Below are 23,881 nucleotides of genomic sequence, written 5' to 3'. Positions count from 1 at the left end.
TTTCCAAAGTTCCTCTTTCCAAGGTCTCCTTATTTCAGTGAGAATGTGTGTAATCCAACCTATTGCAATAGTATTCTGACTGATTTGGATGTTTAGTTAATTAGTTAATTGGTGGAGATTTTTTCTTCAAATAAAATTTTCCAAAGTTCCTCTTTCCAAGGTCTCCTAATTTCAGTGAGAATGTGTGTAATCCAACCTGTTCCAATAGTTTTTGGATGTTTAGTTAATTAGTTAATTGGTGGAGATTTTTTCTTCAAATAAAATTTTCCAAAGTTCCTCTTTCCAAGGTCTCCTAATTTCAGTGAGAATGTGTGTAATCCAATCTGTTGCAGTAGTATTCTGACTGATTTGGATGTTTAATTAATTATAAACGGGATATGTATTAGCTTGTCCCTCTGAGAATATATCTGTTCAGGTATTTGCCTATCACTGTTTCCATATCTCCCAGTAATTTCTGATCACTCGTCTGGTAGCTAAAGGATCCGTCGATGCTCGTTCATCTTTTCCATAATATTCTTATTCCTTTTTTTCTAAGTTACATTGGTAGAGTGGCGTAAGCAGATAAGAGAACGTAAATTGTCCGTGGATTGGCGGTAGTAATGATCAAAAAAAGGTCTGACGTAAAAGGTCATATGCACCGAGTATGACGTAGTTTCGAAGCGTGGGTGGAAATGGTTAGCCATTAGTTAGCATCTCTGGATTCACCGAGTGTAGTGGAACGCGTATGAGTTGTACGTGGGTGTTCCTGTCAAGGGCGTTAGATTTTTGGGTCACCTGAGAATTTACGATTCCCATCCGGAGGAAATATCGCAAGAAAAATAGCAATCGAAAATTTCCCATTGTTTCCTCTCAACGAACAATCGAAAATTGGATATTCGCTAACGGGCAAAATGAAGCTATAAATTGATTAATCCGCTGTTCGTTCCAACCAGCTAAATTAAAGCTTTAAATTAAGTTACATTAATAAAGGAATTAATTGTATCGTTGCGATATTTTCTTCGGGATTTATCGAATGGTTTTTCTCTCCCTCTCCCGTCCTGATTGATAGTATTATCTTAAGGTAATTTACGAGTAGCATGGCACGTTAATTTAGCGTAACGAGTTCGTTAGCTCGAGGCTGGAAGAAAAGAGATGCGAGCAAAGGGACAGCTTGAAATCCCCCGATCTCTTGTAGATCAAGATTTATGGAACGTTATCCTTATGGTAAGAAACGCACACCTTTACAAGATTGCTAAAGCATCATTTAAAAGCTTTCCCTTTGTTTTCGAAGAAACAATCGACCTTTAGTTGGCAAGGATGCAAATATCACTTTAAATCCGGGATTGAGCCGATTTCTCAAGCTTTCGAGTATTCGTGAATAAGAACCTATCTTACTTTACATTCACTGTATCCATAAAACAGTTGTTCCATCATTTTCATCAGTACATATACTTTGAATTGTTCGTATTTCCTCTGGCAATTTAGTTTGAAAGAAAATAAAATGAACGTTCGAGGAAAAGGAAAGATGCTCGAAAGAAACGTAGGTGTGATTAGAAAGTTCGTTAAATGCGAAGAGGTTCGTACTTTTCGCGGTATTCCCAAGGTGAATGTGAGAAGGAAGTAACTTTCTGGAAGGTAGTACTCTAACTGGATTAACCGGAAACGTTTCACGGTTCCTTTCACGCGACTCGTGTCTGACAGAAAAGGCCAAGCATGTTCGCGCTGATGGATTTAACGTGCATTCAATCGCCTCGAATGTAGTAGGGAATTTTCAGATAGAAATTGACGTTTAAAAAGCTCCTGATAAAACATGATTTTCAGGAAAGTGTTTGAGAAATGAACGAGTAGTTGGCATAAATGGTTTAATACAAGCTGATGCGAATGGTACGGTGACTTTAATGGGCCAATAAAGTTTGATCGTGTACAAGCAAGAATTTGGTGCACAACGTTTGGTAACTGCGTAACGGAGAAGAAAAGAAGACCGCCAGAACGACGGAAGAAAAGCAATTTTCCAGGCTGATGGCCTAGAAAATTGCTGCAACCCGTCCATGCTGACCACCTTCGCTGTCAATGATTTTTTAAATATCTTCCTTGTCCCTGCTTCTTGCGTTTGTTTAAATTTAACACGGATAAACGCTATTGAAAATTTTGCACTGAAATCTGATAACCTGTCGGTAACGAGTGCAATTCCTATGCAAATACCGGCGCATATAAGTTGGCTGATGCGTGAAAAGCCTGGACGTACTACTTACGGATAGAAAAGTAGTTTGAAGGAGATATGGTCAGACAGACGGATACTGTTCGGTGAGAGATGCATCCATAATGCATTATACAGTTCTCTTTTCTGAATTTATTACTAACAATAAGTTGAAATCTGATCAGGACCGGCCCTAGGATTTCGGGGGTCCGAAAAAGGGCCCCTTTCGCATATATGACATAAAAAAAGAAGCTCAAATAAAATTTATAAAATTAACATTAAAGCTTGTATAACTAATTTAGATTTGCATTCTTCTTGCATTCTTAGACGCAAAATCGTCTTATGAGGGCCCTGGGCGACCGCCTAGTCTGCCTAGGCCCAGGGCCAGCCCTGAATTTAATGTCCAATATTTATTTAACATCTGGTATTTCTTTCTTCTCGCGTTTATTGCTATCTCTACTAATCATTGCAACTATAGAATGATTGTAAATGAATAATGGAAGAACTTTCATTAAATCCCTAATTGTTGCTTCTATTTGGCGTTTCGACGTTTAAGCCGGGAACTGTAGAAGGATTATCAGATACGACGACAGCACCCCAACAATCTGCAAACGGATAAAAACTTTGTAAATTTTATTGCTGTGCGTCTTGTAAAACTTAGAATTCATGTTGTTTCGAAGTCCGTAAGTTGTAAGAGGAAGTTCGTTCCGGTAATAAGACGGTGGTTTCGAATGTGTTAAAGGATAGATGGGAACATCCGGTATAAAAACGTCAAACTCTAAAGTTACAGAACTCCTGCAAACTCGTTTCGACGTCGAAACGAGAGCTTCGACAAATTGTGAAGCGGATTGCAGGATCCTGAAGACTTTTCGAGGATGCAATTTGCGGTAACTAAAGTCACGTTTCAAAATCGTGCTTATTAAGAGGAATCAAATTAATCTTACGCTTTACGTGGAAAATGGTGGGTAATAACGGGGGAATGGAAGCACCGAAGCGAAGCCGGCTCTTCTTTGAGCTATCTCGTGTACAAAGCGAAAAAAGAAGAAAAAGAAACAACGTCTTATTGCGAGCATTTACGATTAGTCTTCTTCTCCTTGAAAATGGTACAAAATTAACTTACCGAGCACAGAAGCGACAAATTCACGTCGAAAAGACCGCCCGCGGAGAAACGAAGACGTCTGTTCAAAAAGTGTAACGAAGAACGAACCGTGTCCTACAAAGAGCGAAACTCGATTGAACAGTTATATTAATTAGAAACAAAGTTTTCTGCACTAGGTGCAGAATTTCCTGATCTCACATCAAAGATAGGTGATATATAGATCAGTTTATCAATACTTTCATTTCCAATTAACGATAGAAATTCTGAAGAATTGAAAAATTGTCTCATGACAAAATACTCACGTCGTATGGAAATCTTCTAATCATTCTCGAGTCCCATTCGACTAGGATCGCACCCATACTGTTAGCCTAGAATTCATTAGGTGTAGAAATCTTTATCGATTACTTTCAGAAGAGTCAGGTATTTACCTCTGTTGTCGCGTAATCGCAGCTAATATGCACAGCCAAAAGCTGTATTATGAATGCGATCAACCAAGACCAGACGTTGGATAATAGAAGCCAGGTTGTATCGGTCCAAGGAGTCAGGATCAACCAGTCGATGAAGAAGTAGAGATTACTTACGCTGTGCACGCTTAAGTTAATAAGCCAGAATAATAGTGGCCAAGTGTAGAGAGAATCCAATGCCTCGCCGAATGACATCAATTCACCATGAAGATCTTGGACGGTCTTTCTTAAATAAATACATAAAGATTATTGTTCCGATATTAATTCAGATAAATCAAGGGTTTCACCTTTCTACTAACGGTGCTGCTCTTGTATCCAACTCTAGGCGGTAAATTTTCTCTGGCTATCTGATTCAGCTGACAGAATCGTTGCCCAATAAAAGTCACCATTCCGAAGAATTTGTAGACGGACACCGCGGTACCGACGTATATACACATGTAGCTAATGTTGAACAACCAGGTCTCCGTGAACGCGTACATACCACTCTGATTCACGATGGTCCAAACAATGGTTTGACCGATCAAAAAAGCCCAACACACGATCTCGGTTTTCGTCTCGTTGCGCGGGTAGCCGAGCTGACTGAGCTTTTCATCGAAATTTTGCAGATTGTTCCAGATTCGAATGAACGCTTTTCTAGTAATTATGGTTGAAATAAGCTCGTACATAGCCACCATGTAATTCACAATTACCTACGATAAAATATAGACGGTTTCCAATTTATCGTTTCAAAGGGCACATTATCTCAGGCAGTGGCGGCTCGTCATTGATCTCAGGATAATTACCTTTGTAGTTTCCACAACACCGAAAACAGGGTTCTCTCTTTTAAGAGTGGTGAATCTCAAATACACGATATACATGATGTAACAGTAAATAGTCATGAAAGCGATGGAAAATACAAGGCAGATGTTCGAGGGTACCATTTGATCGTCTTTGAAATCGTACGGCGCCAAACCAAATACTTTTGTTATGCAAACTGAAGGGTAAATCGCTGTGTACAATGCCGACTCCGGCCCCCGATACTTCTTTCCGGTGTTCTTTTTTTCATCGGTTACTTCCATCGATTCGGTTTCTTCATCGAGTGGTTTCACACGTATAATACTTCTTGGACAAACGTCTCTTCTGGGATGATGAGCAAACTCTTTCTCAAAAATGTTCATGCTTTCGATTAGCTAGACGGTGTTAGACTGGAATTCTAAACGAACAAATATATCGAAACGTTTCTCCAATTTAACAAATAAAAAGAAAGGGTTGTTCTTTGATAATTATCGAAGATCGACTGAAAAGTTTGAAACAGAGGAGGATAAATTGTAAGTGCAAAACGAACTGGCTATTAGTCATTGTTTCCCAGCACGAGTGCTATCGATTTGAAATATTAGTTTCACCATAAAAAGAGGAAATTTTTGGCACGGTTTATCACAAAGAATCCATAAAAGCCATTTCAAGTGTGTGAATTCGTTTTCGCGATGATATATCGTTTCATTTTCCTATCGTTACTTTGTAAAGGGTATTCGATACACAAAAAGGCTGTTCACGTTTATTCCACTCGAAATTTTCGAAAAATTAGCAAAAAGATATATTTGTGGCAGAGGTCTTCTCCTTTTATCACGATCCAATTTATCAGAAAATTGAAGAAGTATACCTGACGTTACGAAGGATCTGCTTCTTCAAGAGGATGCGGCGGAAGGGTTGAAGACCAACTGCGAGGCGACGATCATTTTCAACGTCGTCGCAATAAGTGGAATCGAATGTCTCCGAGCAACCACATAAATAACAGCGAGGATTCAGTGGTTCGTGGTTTTCTATCGGCCGTGATAAAGCGGAATGAAAGCCACCAGGGTAAACAGACGTACGTGGGCATACATTTGCAGTTGGTCGCGTTAGGACGTGACAGTTTTCTGATTGTCATTAGACTATGAATAATTGAACAGTCGAAGGAATAACAAGGCAAATATGCGCTCGTTATCAATCAAGCAGTAAGAACAAAAGGGTGGATAGACCAGGAAAGTGTCATTTTCACCTTAACCCATGGGCACCTTTAGTTTAGACAATTTTTTTATTTAGCTCCGTATACCCTTAATTCAGGGGTGGGCAATTATTTTGTCTCGGGGGCCAGTTTGTGGAAGCTGAAGTTAACGGAGGGCCGCACTTTTGAAAATTATTTCATTCATTAGTTAACAATGATAATAATCAATAAATATAAATTAAACAAAATAGATCGCACAAAGGAAATCTCGGTTCCAGGTGGATTTTCCTGACTGTCTCGGCGGGCCGCTATTTGCCCACCCCTACCATAATTGTTACTTCAGAGTTTCAAATTGTGCCTCGTTCAGTGTTGATTTGTTTTCTCGATGCAGTCATCGCAAACAATCTCAAGCTGTTAACTGTCATATGTTTGCTCGTTACTTACGGAGTTGATAAAAAAACAACCGTTCGATACGCGAATACTTGATGGTAATGATTCTATTTACCGTTTCGCTATCGTTCAATGTCAACTGTATTTTTTTTCTTCTTAGATGATTCTAAAATAAAAAAATACATCGAAGAGTGATTTTCAGTCGTATGTCTGCATCAGAAATACACTTCATAGGAATATTACTAATGGCGTGGAATTGCGAGCGTCCATTAATCAGATCTTTTCACGAGTGATAAAACTCTTTCCTGGATTATAACGTTCGTGCATATTCCTTACATTTTTCTGTCCTTTTTTTTTTTTCTACCGGATGATTTACAGGTCGAATAAAAATCTTTATTTCGTAGAGGATTATCTATGTTATAACGATGCCCATTACTTTCTTCCTGTTCTGTACATGAATTTCCAAGTGGCTATTACAGGAGTCCTTTCATAATTAAAAGGTTAAGAGTAGGGTCGATCGATGATTCGTAGAGAAAGGAGAACAGAAAAAGGGTAAGGAGAGAGAAAAGGTGTGATATAAAGCGTGCTGCTGTATACTGGATGAAAATTTACGATGGCAAGTGTCTCGTCAGGACGACGCCCCGGAGAAATGCAATTTAACTTGGCGCGCCGCGTAGGATGAATGATATTCATCGAGCGGTCAACGTACGCCACTTCTACCGAGCATATCCGGGTGAAAATAAAACCCCTTTTTACCCTACTACCATGGAAAATTGCCTCTACGCTAGATGAAGATATTTTTGCATAAATTTCCGCTATAACTTCGTTGCGATCCTCGTTACCAATTGTGTTACGCGAAATACACGTTTCACGAAATGATCAAATTTCCTGCTGGAAAATTGCTGAAAAATTGAAAGAAAGTAAGGGAGAACGATACCAGAACCGTCCGTGAAATGTCGATAAAACGTTTAAGTAACTAAAGTTGAACAGTACGTTTCGACGGTGCTTTAATAATTGATATATTTACTCGAAATGTTTGACCTCTTTGAAAACGGCGTCGAGCCGTCACGTAATCGAGATAACGCGATGTTTGATCGACAATCGAAAATCGTCAGTGAGTCCAGCAATTAATAAAACTTTTAACCGTCTTTCCAGCACAAAAAAACTTTGCGCTCTCATTCAATGTCATACAAAAAAGATCAGAGATCCTTCGGGAATGTTTAAGATGAATGCAATCAAAGAAGAATTGTTAAAATGGACGTGTAAAACGCATGCGACGAATAGTTATCTTGACAAACGTATGCTACGAGAAAAGGCTCTTGAATTCGCGAGAACGCATGGTCTCGATGGTATGTAATCTCTTTGACGAAAGTTTCTTTGAATCCTGGCGCAGAGAGGTCCTTCTCGAGGAATCCTCGAAAATTTGTTAACATCTTTTGCTTTGTTTTCCATTGCACTTTAGACTTCAAATGTTCAGAAAAATGGTTAAACACTTTCTTAAGGGGACACGGTTTCTCCGTCGATCTACAGGATCGCAGAGGTCCTACGTTCGCCAACTATCGCGATTGGATCGATCTGATGAGATCCACCATAATTAAATACAAACATAACGATCTATTTCACGTGGACGAGTTGACGATGTACACGGACGTTCTACCATTGAGGATCGTGTCGGAGGAGACTTTAAGCGAGACACGAAGAAATCGAGTAACGATACTGATGGGGTGCAATTCATCGGGGACCACTAAATTGCCGCTATTGATCTGCGGAACGTATCCTTCGAAGATAAGGGTAAAGGAACACGTTTATTGTAACAGCGAAGACTCCTACATCGAGGACGAATTATTCAGGAAGTGGTTGACGAACGTGAACGAGCGAATGTTTAATTGCAATCGAAAGATATTGATGTTTCTGCGAAGAAATCGAGCGCACGCGTTGAAAGATTTCGCACCGAGTAATTTGAAGCTCATTTACCTTCCCGAAGATTTCCCGCCGCTTTTACGACCCCTGCGGAAACACGTTTTTCATTATATTAAGATGATCTTTAGACGAAGATACGTGGAACGACTGAAGCAATGCAACGAAGAATGGAATCTCCGCGACGTCCTGCAATCGTTGATCGAAGCATGGGAGACGATACCCCGTGAGATCATAATCTTCAGCTTCCAAAAGACCCATTTCAGAACCGACGATTGCATTTTGCAAATCGAGTGCGATTCCTGGGACAGTTTGAAAGTAGGAATTTCTTTTAAAAGATTTGTCACGTTCGACGACGAACTTTCAAACGTGCAACCGAACGGTGGGAAACACAGTCGAAATCCCGGCTACAATCTTCGCGCAATCAACAAAAACGTGATCAGAATTAAAGGAAATAAGTTGAATTTAGTAAACGAACGCGAGTTATCCCCTCAGTTCGATCGAGGCTATCAAATGCCTTCGGAGCTTAGAAATCACATAGAGAAGAAATTAAACAGAATCTTGAAAGACAAGCATCGCAGTGCAACTAGTTTCTTAAACAAGAACGCAGAGATCGAAAGGAAATCTCGTAAAAGAGCTCACGGGGAGACGAGATTCTCTGAGAAGGGAGCTTGCGAGGAGAGCCCTTTTGTACCTGGAGATTCTAACGTAACTAGTTCGAGATCGATATACGGGAAGACGTTTGAACAGGATGAGGAGCAGCCTCAAAGACAGCAGACGGAAACGGATGGCATCAGAGAATCGCTGCAGGCGGTTCTAAAGAAAGCTTTGACTCTAACATCGTTGGTGAATGCTGAATACGCTAAGAAGCTAATCGATAGCATTCATGCGTCCATTCATGAAATTAGTTTACAGACCGATAACATGGGACGCTTGAAATCCTTTGAAAACCAGGGAAAAATGGATTACACGAGTGAACAACCGAGAACAACATGTACGAAGATGAAAGAGAATACAGATGAGATTTCCACGAATTTACAGTTCTCGGAGAAAGGGAATCAGCCATCTACCTCCTCGAACGATGTGATTTCTTTGTCAGAGATTGCACAAAGTGCTAGAGAAGAAACAGAGTCTATCCAGCAGCAGTGTTCACTTGACTTGCATATAGAAAACTCAGGTGAGAAAAGTCAGGCGAAATTGAATCCGAATGATGAGGAGTCCATTGTTCGTCAAGAGGTTTTTAATTTAAATAAGAAAAGAGAGAAATCTGTCGAGGACGATTCCTCTGTTGACGAACCGAGCGAGAAAAAGTCGAAAATGGATCACAATTGGTCGAAACAGTTTGAGACTAACTTTGTTTTTGGCTCACAGAATACAAATTGCTCTATGGGAATACGGCACGATGATAACACTGTTGAATCAGGTATTTTCAATGCGAAACCATCCTTTTCTCCAAGAGATTGATTAGATATTTTTTAATTGACGTCAAGTTCGATCACCTGTGTATCAAAATTTTGTTGAGAAAAGTAATGCCAGAACTTGTGATGTTTGATGATGTAAGATGGACGAAAATTCTCATCGAATCCTTTTACTTTCATGGATGTGATACGTATATCTCTCCTCAACATCACAATCCTTTCCTTTGTTGGAGGTATTGCATTTGCAAGCTTGTAATGTGCGCGACACCTGCTGTTGCTATTGAGTAGTATGGTAATCTACCATATGCAAATGATGTTAAATGATTTATGAGGTATCGCTGTAGCACCATAATAATTTATAATACTCGTACTTCTGCTGTTGATCGAATGTGGTAGTTAATTTCCTAAATCCTTAATTATAATCACAGGTCATTAAAGAATACGAACTACTGTAATAAAGTATGTATTATTGCTTGTAGCAGGATACAATGGTACATTAAATTCTAAGTATAGAAGAATAAAAGCACATAATATAAAACGTTGCGTGCATATTTCATTTCTATGATTTTACATCATGATACGTATTCTTGTATGCGTGAACACGACCGCGTAAAGTGCACTTTCTGATTCAGTAGATAGATCATACTTTTGCTTCTGAGCATTAACGTTCACGAAAAATTTACATTTCCTCAAAGAAAATACATTTTTCCTTTAAGATAGAAACATAGTTTGATATCTCTGAGCAGTACAAATGTATTTGATATGGAAACAAGATAGTTTAAGATTTTCATTACTTTAAGTAGTTGATTTTTAAACTGAATATAGTAAATTCTAAAAATAATTCGAAATATAATGTAGAAATTGTGAACTATATTACACACAGTTAAATATTTTCAATTTTGTGATGTATATAACTTTTCTATGGGTAAACTTTTAACTTTTTCTATAGTATCTAGTACCTGTTGCAGTACTTGAGAATGTATTGTTGATTTTTCTTGATTAGCATCTATAACACTCCATGATTGCTCTATCAGTTTTTCATAGTTTATAGCAACACTCTGTTGAAGCTTGCTATATTCATAACGTTCATTACCCCAGTTACTACGTGTAGATTGAGATTCCTCTGAAATCTTAAGTAGTATAACAAGATCTGGAGAAGGTAATCCTTTATCAGGTGTTTTACAAAAATTTAAACATCTGCCACTTATGGCTGATGTATAAGCAGCACCTGAAGCTGCATATCTGTAAAAAACATGTACAATTAACTTTGACATTTATAAGAAGTATTTTCCCACTCACCTATCAATGACAACAGTAGTACCATTGTATAAGCTATTTAAAATATCTTCTTTACATTCCCATCTGTTTGCAGAAAATAACAAATGTGCTGTTTCAGGAGAAAATTCTTGTTTCTTAGATAAGAAATTATTTATCAATGTTCCAATAGGAGTGGTTCTATCTGCAAAAAAATGCAAGTTTAAGTCAATAAAATTAAATTTTTTCGCTATTTTATTTTGTGAGATTACATTCAATTTAGAAGAAGAATATTCAAATATGTATTTAAAAAAGAAAATTACTCTAAATTCAAAAATTACCTGGAAAAGCTCGCGCTTCTGTAGGAATGCTTCGCTTCTTCAAAGCTTCTATTAACATTTTTACTTGAGTAGATTTTCCTGCTCTGTCGCATCCTTCGAAAACTATTAAAGCACCACGTCCTACCGGCATTTTATCTATTTCATAAAACTACTTATTCGTTGATTAATGTACATACAAAACTAACGGCCGTTAAGATATGTTAAATACCACCTAGTCAAACCAGAGACGTGTGGAGACACGCAAGTATTTAAAACCACGTCTGTTGATCGAAATGTTTAGTAAATACAGTGATTACAGATATAAAAAAGACTGGGCATGCCTTTAACAACGACTACGTAAATAGTCACTGTCTTTAGTCTCGAGGGATCATGATGTTGGGAGGTTCAGATACCCGCAGGCGAGGTTAAGCTTACATGACGGTCGTGTTGGTTTTACTAATCTCTCTTTTAACACATCTTGCATTCACAACTGAAAAAATAATTTTGACTCTCTTTGATTCTATTTTTTAGAAATCAGCACAAGACCGAAAAATTATTAGAATAATTGTTTGATAAACATGTATCTTAAAAAGACCGCCATAGATGAAATATTTAGTAGGCTGTGCTAAAACACTTTAGTCACTGGTTTGTACATAAGTTACCTTTATGTATGTTGCATTAGCACAATGGACAGTTTGAATTTATCGGACGCTTCAAAGCTAGAAAAAGACTCAAATTACACGAAAATTGTTCATAAACGTCGGTCTTCTATTTTCCACACCCATGTAATTCCATCTGATGAATGTAAAGGTTAGTCGCTTAATCCAAGGGTACGTAGCAATAAATATATATTTTTAGGGAATATGTTGTTGCAATTCAGCATTTCTCTTATCTCGAAGGTACTTCATTTACGGAAAATGAAAAGTCTGCCGGTATCCAAGATGCAGCGGAATGTGCACATACAACAGCAGAAGAACCCTTTAATTTAGAAAAGTATATAATTAATCTGAAAAATGAGAGAAAAGAATGGATAGAAACTTTGAAGCAAAGAAAGGCTCAACGGAAAATTCTGACAAAGCAAAAGTTATGCATAGAAAATCAAGGACAAGTTGTAGATTTGAATGTTTTAACAGAGTCTGAAAAAGCTTTTGTTATGGCTCGACCGAACTTTCAAGAAATTTGTAAAAATCACAAAAAAATATCAGATGTGACTTTAAAAGTATCAGAATTACGTAGTATCGTCCATAAATTAAACGAAAAATTTATTTTCCAAATGGAAGAAAGATTGCAGAAGCTTACAGACAAAATTATTGAAATATCAGAATGATAAGTCTGAATATCGTACTGTATGAAAATACTTTTTAAGGTAAAGTTAATTATTTCTATTCTTTAAGTTTATTATTGCTGATTATAATTGATATTAAAACAGATTTTTGATTTTGTATAAAATCAATTTATACCTTATATGTTCGTATATATACATTATAAAAAAAAAAATAAATTAGAAAACAAGTATTAACATTACAGTTCTTAAGTACTTAAATTGCAAGTTCTTTGGTATAATGAACTTACAATACGACCAGTTAAAAGGACAATAAGGTTGTGTTTGTATTGGAGCAAATATTTGCTTTAATTCTTATTGTGTTAATGTAATTAATACTTCAAATAATTTAAAATGGAGTAAAGAAACCAATAGAGTTGTCATCTGTGCAAGTGAAAACTTTTTCGTCTTGCCGCTTTCCGTTCTTTTTGAGATAAATATTCTTTTCTTGATGTACTAGAATGTAATTCCAATATATGATTTATTTTTCTGACAATTTCCTCAGCTGTTATAGAATCTGCCTCAAATTCGTGATTTTTAAATGATGCTGACTGATGTAAAGAGTGCATTTGTCCAGATGATACTATAAGAATAAAATATAATTGTTAAGATTATTAAACAACATATCTAGATATACTAATAAAATTATGAAAAGATTAAGTACTAACACAAAATGTTATCGGAAATGGAAGAATGTGGGGTATAAACTAATGTAAAAATTGTTTTTGATCCCTTTGTTTCCGTTATTTCACACCAGGCAATATTATCTATCTGATAACTAACTGCCCGTTGTCTATTCCAAAAACGTCCTGCACCTTTTCCTGTTATTATTGGATTGATCTCGATTTTTTCACCCGATATTCCGAGATAAATTTCAGTCTTCGTTCTGACTTTGTTAATTATGTATACCCTATATAAAATATTTAATACTTTTTAATGATAAATTATTACATACAAATCAATCAATACGAGATACCTGTAAGATTGGTATAATGGAGCTTCCATAGCAGTTGTATGACCTTCCATTTTCGCTAAATCCTCTGCAACTTCTTCTTGTTCTTTATTATGAAGTTCCGAAAATTCATCTTCATCCTTTGTTTCTACAGAACTAATCATATTGTGTCGTGCTCTATCGCTGGGTTTCATTTCAGTGAGACCTAGCGTTGTAAATTCAAATTTCGATATTGTTTCTTTTGGATCTAAACAAGGTAAATCCCAATCAACTTCTCCATCATCTTCAGTGAAATATAATCCATATCTTGTGATATCTTCTCTGAAAATATTAAAGTACCAATATCTTTCTTGCTAACAGGTTGGGCCAATAACAGTTATAATTTATAAGTAATTCACACTTTAGAAGATGATCTGGATGTTCATTTGCATATTTGTAGCAAATCAATCCAATGAATTCTAGTACTTTTGCAGTAGTTATTACAATTATATGAAGAGGATACATTCTTTGTTCTTTAGGTAACATACACATAAATATCCTATATTTTCTTATAGGAATATCTACTTGTGCCTGTAATAGAATTTATACAAGCAATATTATTAATCAGCAGTTTCATCATGGTTTAAAAAGCATACTGATACATACACTGCCATCAAATTTAGCATATTCTATGAAAGGATTTATTGGTACATGTGGACATTTTTCAAGCTGTTCAGATAAAAGAGAATATCTTTTATTGGTTTGATCAGTCTTTTTACGAAAATCTTTTCTTTGAAACAATTCTGACTGTTGAGTAATAGGTATGATAGGATTATTTTTCCATTTCACATTGACTTTAGCTGCCTTTTTTCTTTCAAGATCCATTTTCTCTAATCTTTGGGCAGTGTTAGAACGTTCTCTATGACTATATTCCATATCTGTAGTAAGGGTAAAATCATAGATCTAAAATGTCTATATTCATATCAAATAATTCTTTAATTGTATCTATATTTATAAATGCAAATTGAAGCAAGACTATGTCCTACTAGAAAAAAGTTAAACAAATGTACCCATTTGTATATCATAAGATTCTGCAAGTGCATCTAAATCTTCGTCATCACTTTCTTCCATTCCAGGATAACATTGCAATGTACCGTTTGATTTTAATTGTTTTGGGATATCTTCTCCAAGCATTACCATTTCGCACTGACCTTTATAAAAACATAAAGTGGTACATTATAGTTCTTTAAATATCCTTAAACGTTTAACCAAAGCAGTATTGTCCTGTACCTGTATTATCAGTGGATAGAAAACTATCTCTAATATGTGATAACAACCAGTGATCATTGTCATAAAGTGCCATTTGTTAGATTCAAGTATTTTCAAATTCTAACAAATTATTATTAAAACTTCTGTTTACTACTGTCTAGTCTGTTTTCCTAAATTAAAATTACTTGACGCAATAGCTATAGATCCAATAATGTTGAACATGGCTTTGTTTTCCGAGGGGTCTTGGTCTTGAACTCATGGAAACAGAGGAATACTAGTGCCAGCTATCGGAAAGCAGCAGACAGTATGTTTTCGTGAAGCTTCCGCTTCTTTTCGATAAACGGCGCTAGTATTCCTTCGTACGCTAGTATGTTCGCCCGCGCAATTATTCGCAGCTCGTATATGTGAAACAGTCTCAACGCTTGCATCGCATTAAATAGTATTAAAACATTATATTAAATTGTGTATTAGGTATCAACAATACAAAAAACAGAAGACAAAGTTGAAGAGAAGACCGGAGTCATGACTTCTGACATCATTTCCACATTGTCTTCAGAAATGCGTAAGCTGAAAATTTATACCGTATTTTGTCGATATAGATACGAATTAAAATAACATATTTCTCATTTATTTTGCTTTTATGGTGATAATTTATTAAATACCATTAATATCTTATGTGTTTTTCTATCTTTTTTATTATTTCGGTGCTTTAAAGTGAAAAAAGTACTCTTGACGTTATTTCAATATGGCGTTAATAATTTTCAACGAATCTTTCCATGCTTTTAATGTTAAAGTTTCAAAGCAATTCGAAGTTTCTACCAATGCCTGTGATTGGTCATCCATTATGGCGTCCTTCTATTTGGACCAATCAGATTCATCGTTAAAGGGTGCGTTGCGCGGAGTGTGGTGGAGTGCAACAGTTCTCTTCGAAGCTTCGTTCGTTTGGCATGTGTCTGCAACAGGTAAGATTAAATTATCTTCAAATACTAAATTAAATTGCCGATCGGGTGTTAAAAGTACAAAAAACAGAAAAAATCATCGACGAGAAGTTTAGATTCTTGATTTTTGACATTAATTCGGCATTTTCTTCAAAAATACAAGAGTTGAAAATTTGTGCTCTTGCTGCGATTGTACAATGAGGTTGGAACAGCAGAATTTGAATTACTTTCCCTTTTATATCGTTAATTTCCTAACCAATATTGAACGTTTTTAATATTCTTTCACACAATTTACTGTTTGATATTTAATAACGTTCTCTCTTGAGCATCGTAATATTATGAGATCTGTTCGTCTACCGATTTCGGTTCGGCTGGGGACGAACATTACCGAATAATACCGAACGGAGCTGATCGGTCTTCGGCAGGAAGGAAGGTCTCGCCATTTCTCTCGCGAACGTCGAAGTGAAAAGACGTGTTGAGAGCATCCTTCCGCATAAGTAGTAGGTGCCCATTCTACCTATTAAAATAATTTGCATAAATTATAGTTCGATCGTTTATTAGTAATAATTTTATTATTGTTGATTAAATTTTATTTACATAAATTGGTATTTCTTATTTGTTACAGATATTTGATGAATATTAAAAGGACGCCATGGCACCTAATATGGGTTTGAAATAGAATTTCGTAAGAATTTATTGTTTTAATTTATTCTAATCAATTATTAACATTTATTATTACTTATTTTTTATTGAGTCGTTGTTAATTGTACGTATTTTTGATAATTACTTGCTACCAAAGACAAGAAAGAAAAGATTATAGACATTTTTTTTCTTTAACCAATTCATAGAAAATGAATAATTAATTTTTCATTTTACTGAATAATTTCGTCCAGTATTTTAATACATTTGTTTTAAACTAGAACTAAATTGAAATAATTCGTATTCTACTGCAAATGATTAATTTTCTCCTGCAATTATTAATTATTTTAAACAATCTGTTTTTGTTAAATGGTAGTAATTATATTATAATATCCAATTTTCGATGCAAGTTTAAATTAAAATACAATAGAATCACGTTTTTAAATCATATGCTGTTTAAGCTAGGTTAATTATTAGACTTTGCTTATTGAAAAGAATTAGATAATTTATAAATCATGCCGTAATAGAATTTCCAACAATTTGTAGTATGCTTATAATCTTAACAACAAAAATCCTCTGCTTTAATACAATAGTCTATTATCCTTATTACAAAATGATTTTCTATCGATGTAATATTCATTGAAATAATTATCAACAATTATTTAAAACATTTCATTTCAATCTAGGATCAATATTCAGCTTTAACAATATTTGTGCTCGTCGAATATATTTCACGAACATAGATATTTTCATTTACAGGCCATTAATTAACAGTATTTCCGTTACGAAAGCTCAAAAAGAAGAATGTTGTTTTGTATATTTCCACCCAGCCCATCCCTGTTCACTAAGTTTTTCTTTCAGGAATTGTTGTGGCCGCGCGCAATGCGGTCGGTAGAGTCAGTGTTTGTACGAAGATATTTCCAATGTTTTGATTTTTTCAAGGGTGAACTGGCCCTGAATAGAGTTGCGTTTGTATAGTTAGGAATCACGCGAAAGTAGAGTCAGTGTTTGCTGCGTATAATAAAATATTTTCTAGAGCATCGCGGCTCTGATTTTTCTTTTTCCATCATGAAAGTAGAGTCTTTATAATTGTTCGCCGGAAATTATTCTCGGTCGCGTTACTATTTTTATTTTTAATTTTTTTTTTATTGTTCGATATATCCGGGATTAGAGTCAAAGCATCACTGAAGAGGAGTTTTGGGCGTTGCTCCATAAGGAAAGAGTGTAAGTATCTTATTACTTTATTTTATTAATTTTAATTGAAATAGAATAATTTACAATTTCAATACTTGATAATTGAGAGTTCTTCTTAATTGCTATTGCAAATATTTTATAAAATTCAATGTTATATATAATTTTATTAGAATAAAAATTGATAATTTGCAAAATTAACCGTGATTCTTTTTTGTTTTGTTACAGATGAATTTTTTGATTGCCGAGTTCCTGGATATCCTGATGATGGCTTTCTTCACGACTTCCGTTTTGGTACGTCACTTAATTGCTTTTTATTAAAATAGAATAATTTACAATTTCAACACTTGATAATTGAGATTTCTTTTTAATTGCTAATGTTTTATAAAATTCAATTTCATATATAATTTTATTAGAATAAAAATTGATCATTTTCAAAATTAACCGTAATTCTTCTTTTTTTGTTACAGATGAATTTCTTCACGACTTCAGTATTCTCCTACAAGGCAGCCTTCTACCTGGTGTTGTCCATCCTCCTACTTGACTGTCGGAAGAAGAGCATATCTGCGAACGGTGAGTCGCATGTTTTATGGTTCCTCTGGTGCCCAATCATGTCGTAGGACGAATGGTCCGAATCGACACGGGCTACTAGTTGTATACGTGCTTGGCAAGCATAGTGACCATGGGTATGATTATACATACCCATGAGTAGTAACATTTTTATTGTTTCATTTCATTTAGTTAGGCTAGGTCTTCTTGTACTCCGCGTTTTAATATCATTTCAATTCCACATATTCTAATAGATATTTTTGAAATATATGAATGCTCTTAAATATTCTTAACTGTGGAATTAGAATATTTTAATACCGAAACAATTTTATTTAGTTTGTCTGTAATAGAGAAGTCAAATACTATCTGACTTAATTATTGCAATGGTTCAAAGCAATACAATATTGATAGTATTATGTAATCTGTAATGATGCTATTACATTGATTTAATTACATTTTGTACACTATAAATTCAAATATGATTTGAGAATTTTTTAAAATTTCATTCATTCAATAACGAAGTTTAACTTATTTACACGTTCATGAAAAAATGAACAATTTATGTGCAAGAAGACAATTCGTGACGGGTAGATTTCCAACTCAGAGTGATCTATTTCAACACATTTTGCGTATTCTTGAAAATTTACTCTGAGGAGGGAGTCACCCGAGGATGTTTTATTAATTTTCACAACAAATTCTTGTTTCATTGCAAAGAAAATTCTTAATTAAAGACATTAAATTCTTTTTTATTAAAATTTTGCATTTCTTAAATTAGTGTTGCGAAAAATTTCCAGCGCGAGAGTAAATATGACGATGCACTGACTAGTATTCGGTGGGAATCCTTTTGGTTTTTAAACTCAATCCTTTTTATTATTTAATTAATCAAATTAGTTACAAGGATTCCGCGGCATAAGACCGTGAACACCATCTCTGGGAGATATACCCATGCATTACTAGGCCTTTGCAGGCGCAGCTTTAGAATACGGGACATATGAAAATATGTTACCATATTCTAAACTGTAGTCCTTTTGTCTATACTATGGGCGTCCGTCAATCTGACACCGTTGGATGCAACGTGTTGGACGGGCGGGTAGCGCTCTTAGCGAAGGGGTGCACTCTGTCCTGGCGTTACGACGTCCAGGCGGGGTGGGTGGTATGTAGCGTCTGGCGTAAGTCTAGGGGGCGTGAGACCCTTCGTTGCCAGCTGATATTAGCAGTGCTTCATGTTTGCGTCATAGTTGCTCTATTTTGCTTTTCAGTATTTGTTCTTAAAGCTTTATATTTACAAAGTCGAGTCATTTTTATTAAAATAGTGAAATATTAGCCCGTTAGATGTTTATGTACTAATCATGTTTGTAGATCAGGATTTTCAGATTTAACCCCTTCCGTGTTTATTGCCAAAGCCCATTCACGTGCCCAGGTGCTACTTGGATGGGTAGAGGCAATGGGCACGATGACCTAGTTCATAAGAATAATAATTAATAAGCGGCTGGCATTGTGTTAGTATATCGTGCACGACGTAGTCTCCACATATGGTGTGTGTGTTTTTAGGCTGTGGGATTGCGTCGGTTTAATAACTTTTTCATTTACTTTTAATTTGAAATAATATTTTATTCAACAAGATGTACGATGAACGTATAAACCAAATACTATTGTTATCATTACTATTACCATGATTATTACCATTACTATTACCATGATTATTACCATTACTATTACCATGATTATTACCATTACTATTACCATGATTATTACCATTACTATGAAATATTCTATATCAACGTAGTTAATTAAATTTTGTAATTATCATTATACGCAATGATTGCTAGCCTTGCCAGACGATTTCAGTGAAAAATGGTACGTACCGTAGAGTGTGATGTGAGATGAAACTCGGGTGACGGAGGCGTCCCGGGACGTTCTCCCTAGTTTAGGCTCTGCGCCCGGGTGGAGTGTATGGGGGTCGTAGAATGAATTTTTGTGAGAATGTGATTTTGCCTTTTTTAAATATAGGGTTAGGTAGGTAGGTAGTATACCTTCTGGTGTGTGTGATAAATTGTAAGTAGGTAGGGCCGGGACAGGTTGTCACAGTCTCTTGGTCGGGTAGGCGCGATTTCGCGTGATCAACCTGTACCTGGAATATATTTGAAGAATTGACGATCCAATCGATACGAACGGAGTATGCCGTTCGCCTTCGATTCTATCTGTACAATTTTTCAAATTTTTGGCGACTTCATAAGTCGTCATACGCGATCGCAATGGCACGAAACGCACAAGTTCTGCTCGAGCACGGCATGTGTGCACGAACAACGACTTATATAAAGTCCTTTTTCGTCCACGTGTCAATTAGAGTTTCGCGATTTTTCTTTTTTGTTGATTGGTTTTTTTTTGTTTTGCGAATTTGCAAGTCTCGAGTTTTAGATATAAGTTTCAGGTGGGTGGACCGCCCGAAGAAAGAAAAGGCTATATGCCGAAGCGCCCCGACAAACTGTCTTTCAAGAGGGGAACTATTAATGATTTTGCATCCTTTTGCAAAAAAGGATGGGAAATCATTATCGTTACTACTTTGTCACTGTGCTTGCCTGTAGTTGTAGTTTTGTAATTTCAGGACAAGAGGGGGCCCGTGACCCCCATGATTTTGGGCAAATCGCGTTTTCAATTTAGTGTTGCGAATATTGACCACGGTTTAATTTAGTGTTGCGAATGAATATCGATCACGGTTCAATCTAATGTTGCGTATGCATGATTATCGCGATTTTCATTTAGTGTTGCGAACTTTAAATATCGCGTTTCTTTCTTGCATTGCTTTACAATAGAATTTAACTTTTCAATGTTGATTGCTTTAAGATTTTTGAGAGTTTTGCTTTTTAATGTTGATTGCTTTAGTGTTGCGAGTAAAAAATTCACGGTTTGAGAATCCCCCTTTTTTGCATTTTAATTGCATGTCTCTTAAAGATAGCGTTGCGAATGATATTAGCGCGATTGTTTCCCAGTGTTGCGACTTATAAATACGCGATTGCTTTGCATTAGTTTATAGAGTTCCCTGTTAATTAGTATTGCGATAATGAATATTCACGGTTTGCATTAGAGTTGCGATATATGATGAAATGCCCCAAAACGATCCAGTGGAGTTGCCATGGTCCATAAGGCAGCTATGGACCAGCTGCCGTGGTACAGCCTTGGATTGGCTGTACCCTTTTTTTAGATTAGTGTTGCGTCTTACAAAATTCGGTAGATTTGAGTAGCGTTGCGTTACAGTTCGCGTTTTCTCTTTTTTTCTTTTTTTCAGCTTAGTGTTGCGCATAATGGAGCAGCCTTCACGCGTACGCTTTTGTACATATTATATAATTAATGAAATTAGTGTTGCGAGTAAAAAATTCACGGTTTGAGAATCCCCTTTTCTGCATTTTAATTGCATGTCTGTTAAAGATAGTGTTGCGAATGATATTAGCGCGATTGTTTCCCAGTGTTGCGACTTATAAATACGCGATTGCTTTGCATTAGTTTATAGAGTTCCCTGCTAATTAGTGCTGCGGTAATGAATGTTCGCGTTTTGCATTAGAAATGCCCCAAAACGATCCAGTGGAGTTGCCATGGTCCATAAGGCAGCTATGGACCAGCTGCCGTGGTACAGCCTTGGATTGGCTGTACCCTTTTTTTAGATTAGTGTTGCGTCTTACAAAATTCGGTAGATTTGAGTAGCGTTGCGTTACAGTTCGCGTTTTCTCTTTTTTTCTTTTTTTCAGCTTAGTGTTGCGTATAATGGAGCAGCCTTCACGCGTACGCTTTTGTACATATTATATAATTAATGAAATTAGTGTTGCGACTGAATTCGCGATTGTTATTAAATTAGTGGAAGTAACTGTGACTCACATTCGGTGGGAATCCATTGCTAGTCAAGGATTCCGCGGCCTAAGACCGTGAACACCATCTCTGGGAGATATACCCATGCATTACTAGGCCTTTGCAGGCGCAGTTTTAGAATACGGAACATATGAAAATATGTTACCATATTCTAAACTGCAGTCCTTTTGTCTATACTATGGGCGTCCGTCAATCTGACACCGTTGGATGCAACGTGTTGGACGGGCGGGTAGCGCTCTTAGCGAAGGGGTGCACTCTGTCCTGGCGTTACGACGTCCAGGCGGGGTGGGTGGTATGTAGCGTCTGGCGTAAGTCTAGGGGGCGTGAGACCCTTCGTTGCCAGCCGATGTTTTGTCATAGTTCAGAATGTTTGCAATTTTAAAATTAGTGTTGCGTGTGATTTCGGTTTGTTTTTAGGGTTTGCTTAGGGATTGCTCTTATGGGCAGTCAAACTTTTCTTTTCAGGTTCCCTTGTACCCTCCCTCCCACTGCCCCGCCCCCATTCTTTTTTCTTCCCTTTTTTTAATTTTGAAAATTTTGAGCATTCGGTTGTCGGAAATACTGTTAAATAATATATGAATTTATTGTTTTCAGAATATTACTAAATACGATAAAGTTTTAAATAGAACTTTATTCAAAGTTTTATTTAAAATGGAAATTCATTTTATTTTGTGATTGGTGATCAATTATTTCAAGGAATATTTGTTCATTTGAAATAGCTTATTAGATTTTAATTCTGCTTTATTTAAACAAAAGTGGATGATTGTTGTTGAAGTTGTTTAGTTTTGATTTTTGGTCGCGATGTTTCGTTTCAAGCTTACGGAGAAGCTAATTAAATTACTTTTATAAATTTTCAAATTCTTTTCCTGAAAAGCAAAATCCACTCGTGATTTTCTTTTCAGTTTTTCCATTTACAATAAATTTGCATTGAAAAGTGTATTGAATAATATAATGCAATAAAGTCAAGTAGAATCATGGTTGTACTTACGTACATTGCAGTAAAAGACAGTTGTTTCAATTAAAATTTTATATATTATTGGTTACTAAATGAACTAATGTTAAATATTATGCAATAAAATGAAATAATTAATGTTTTTAACTGAAATCATTTACTTAATAACAATTTTTTTGTATAAATCTTTTTTTGCTTTTATTTTGGTACTGAAATTCGATTTTAATTTATATTTTGTGTCTAATTGATGTTTTCTTATTTGGAAATGACTCATTAACCATTACTTTGATTTTTGTGAAATTTTATTGTTACTAATGTATCTTCTTTTCAGTTATTACATTTTTTTCTCTTTGTATGAATGCGATTAATAAGTTTCTGTTGCAGAGAAATATCTTTATAGGAAGTGTGAATTAATAATGTCGGATAATAGAATGGAAGAAATGTAATATAAAATCTAGCATCTATAAATGGAATTCAATCTATTGAATTAAGTAAAACAAGGTGAAAATGATTGAAAAGGGAAAGTGATTCTTATGAGTGGTAATATCTGAACCATATTATTTTCGAAAATTGTATTTAATCCTTTTCTGTTTATTTCAGGCAGGTTGTAAATTTATGATTAAGGCTACATCAGCCTCATTATTATCTTAATTTATGTTTAATCCTTTTCAGTTTGTTTCAAGAAGTATTTTGGTGACGACAACAAGATCAACAAATTCATTGTACTTATTTATGTATATCCCTTTAAATTTTTATATAGACTACATATGACGTTATAATGACTTTATGGTGATTAAGATATAATCGTCAAACACTGCAGTGTTTAATTAGGAAGCGTTAGATTTAAGCGAATTTTTAACACTAAACGTATCATGACCGGTTGTAAACTTTTGATTAGAAAATTCGCATAAAATGTTATCGCTTTTTCACATTTGTCTTCATGACTTTTTCTATTAAATATATACAATTAATTTTACATCATTTATTTATATTTTTATTTGTTGCAGTACAAATAGGTATATATTAAATCTCGGTACGTTTAGTGTTAATATAATTACGAGTGTTCGTTTAGGTAGGCATTCTTAGTAGTATAAGTATGTAGGACAAATATGCAATTGCATATTTATTAATTACAGATCTGTAATCAAAATAAAAAATAAAAAATGTTGCGATAGGAATAAAAAGCAAAAATCTACGTAAATATATGTATAGATAAGTAGATAGGTAGG

General features: G+C 35.4%; 5 protein-coding genes across 5 annotated transcripts; 2 read left to right on the top strand and 3 right to left on the bottom strand.

Annotated features, from left to right (window-relative positions):
* Positions 1-2,727: 2,727 nt before the first annotated feature.
* On the bottom strand, positions 2,728-4,923 carry LOC117605268 (uncharacterized). The gene is made up of 6 exons (XM_034326390.2): positions 4,522-4,923; positions 4,027-4,428; positions 3,704-3,961; positions 3,578-3,643; positions 3,297-3,389; positions 2,728-2,781 (listed from the first exon to the last, which is right to left on the bottom strand). The coding sequence occupies exons 1-6, from the start codon at positions 4,894-4,896 to the stop codon at positions 2,728-2,730; spliced, it is 1,248 nt and encodes a 415-aa protein (XP_034182281.1). The 5' UTR covers positions 4,897-4,923.
* Positions 4,924-7,193: 2,270 nt separating this feature from the next.
* LOC117605174 (uncharacterized) lies at positions 7,194-9,721 on the top strand. The gene is made up of 2 exons (XM_034326177.2): positions 7,194-7,441; positions 7,555-9,721. Exons 1-2 carry the CDS (start codon positions 7,309-7,311, stop codon positions 9,471-9,473), a joined length of 2,052 nt encoding a protein of 683 aa, XP_034182068.2. The 5' UTR covers positions 7,194-7,308; the 3' UTR covers positions 9,474-9,721.
* Positions 9,722-9,874: 153 nt separating this feature from the next.
* On the bottom strand, positions 9,875-11,158 carry LOC117605177 (thymidylate kinase). Its single transcript, XM_034326179.2, has 3 exons — positions 11,023-11,158; positions 10,727-10,886; positions 9,875-10,669 (listed from the first exon to the last, which is right to left on the bottom strand). Exons 1-3 carry the CDS (start codon positions 11,150-11,152, stop codon positions 10,321-10,323), a joined length of 639 nt encoding a protein of 212 aa, XP_034182070.2. The 5' UTR covers positions 11,153-11,158; the 3' UTR covers positions 9,875-10,320.
* A 519-nt stretch (positions 11,159-11,677) lies between these two features.
* LOC117605178 (uncharacterized) lies at positions 11,678-12,905 on the top strand. The gene is made up of 2 exons (XM_034326180.2): positions 11,678-11,811; positions 11,901-12,905. The coding sequence occupies exons 1-2, from the start codon at positions 11,688-11,690 to the stop codon at positions 12,326-12,328; spliced, it is 552 nt and encodes a 183-aa protein (XP_034182071.1). The 5' UTR covers positions 11,678-11,687; the 3' UTR covers positions 12,329-12,905.
* On the bottom strand, positions 12,703-14,778 carry Sin1 (SAPK-interacting protein 1). The gene is made up of 7 exons (XM_034326178.2): positions 14,544-14,778; positions 14,324-14,464; positions 13,920-14,191; positions 13,675-13,844; positions 13,299-13,595; positions 12,991-13,232; positions 12,703-12,905 (listed from the first exon to the last, which is right to left on the bottom strand). The coding sequence occupies exons 1-7, from the start codon at positions 14,614-14,616 to the stop codon at positions 12,703-12,705; spliced, it is 1,398 nt and encodes a 465-aa protein (XP_034182069.2). The 5' UTR covers positions 14,617-14,778.
* Between the last annotated feature and the right edge of the window lie 9,103 nt (positions 14,779-23,881).

The sequence above is a fragment of the Osmia lignaria genome, chromosome 3, assembly GCF_051020975.1.
Source record: "Osmia lignaria lignaria isolate PbOS001 chromosome 3, iyOsmLign1, whole genome shotgun sequence".
NCBI lineage: Eukaryota > Metazoa > Arthropoda > Insecta > Hymenoptera > Megachilidae > Osmia > Osmia lignaria.
Note: the sequence above shows the minus strand (reverse complement) of the source record. Positions and strands in the feature narration are given on the sequence as shown.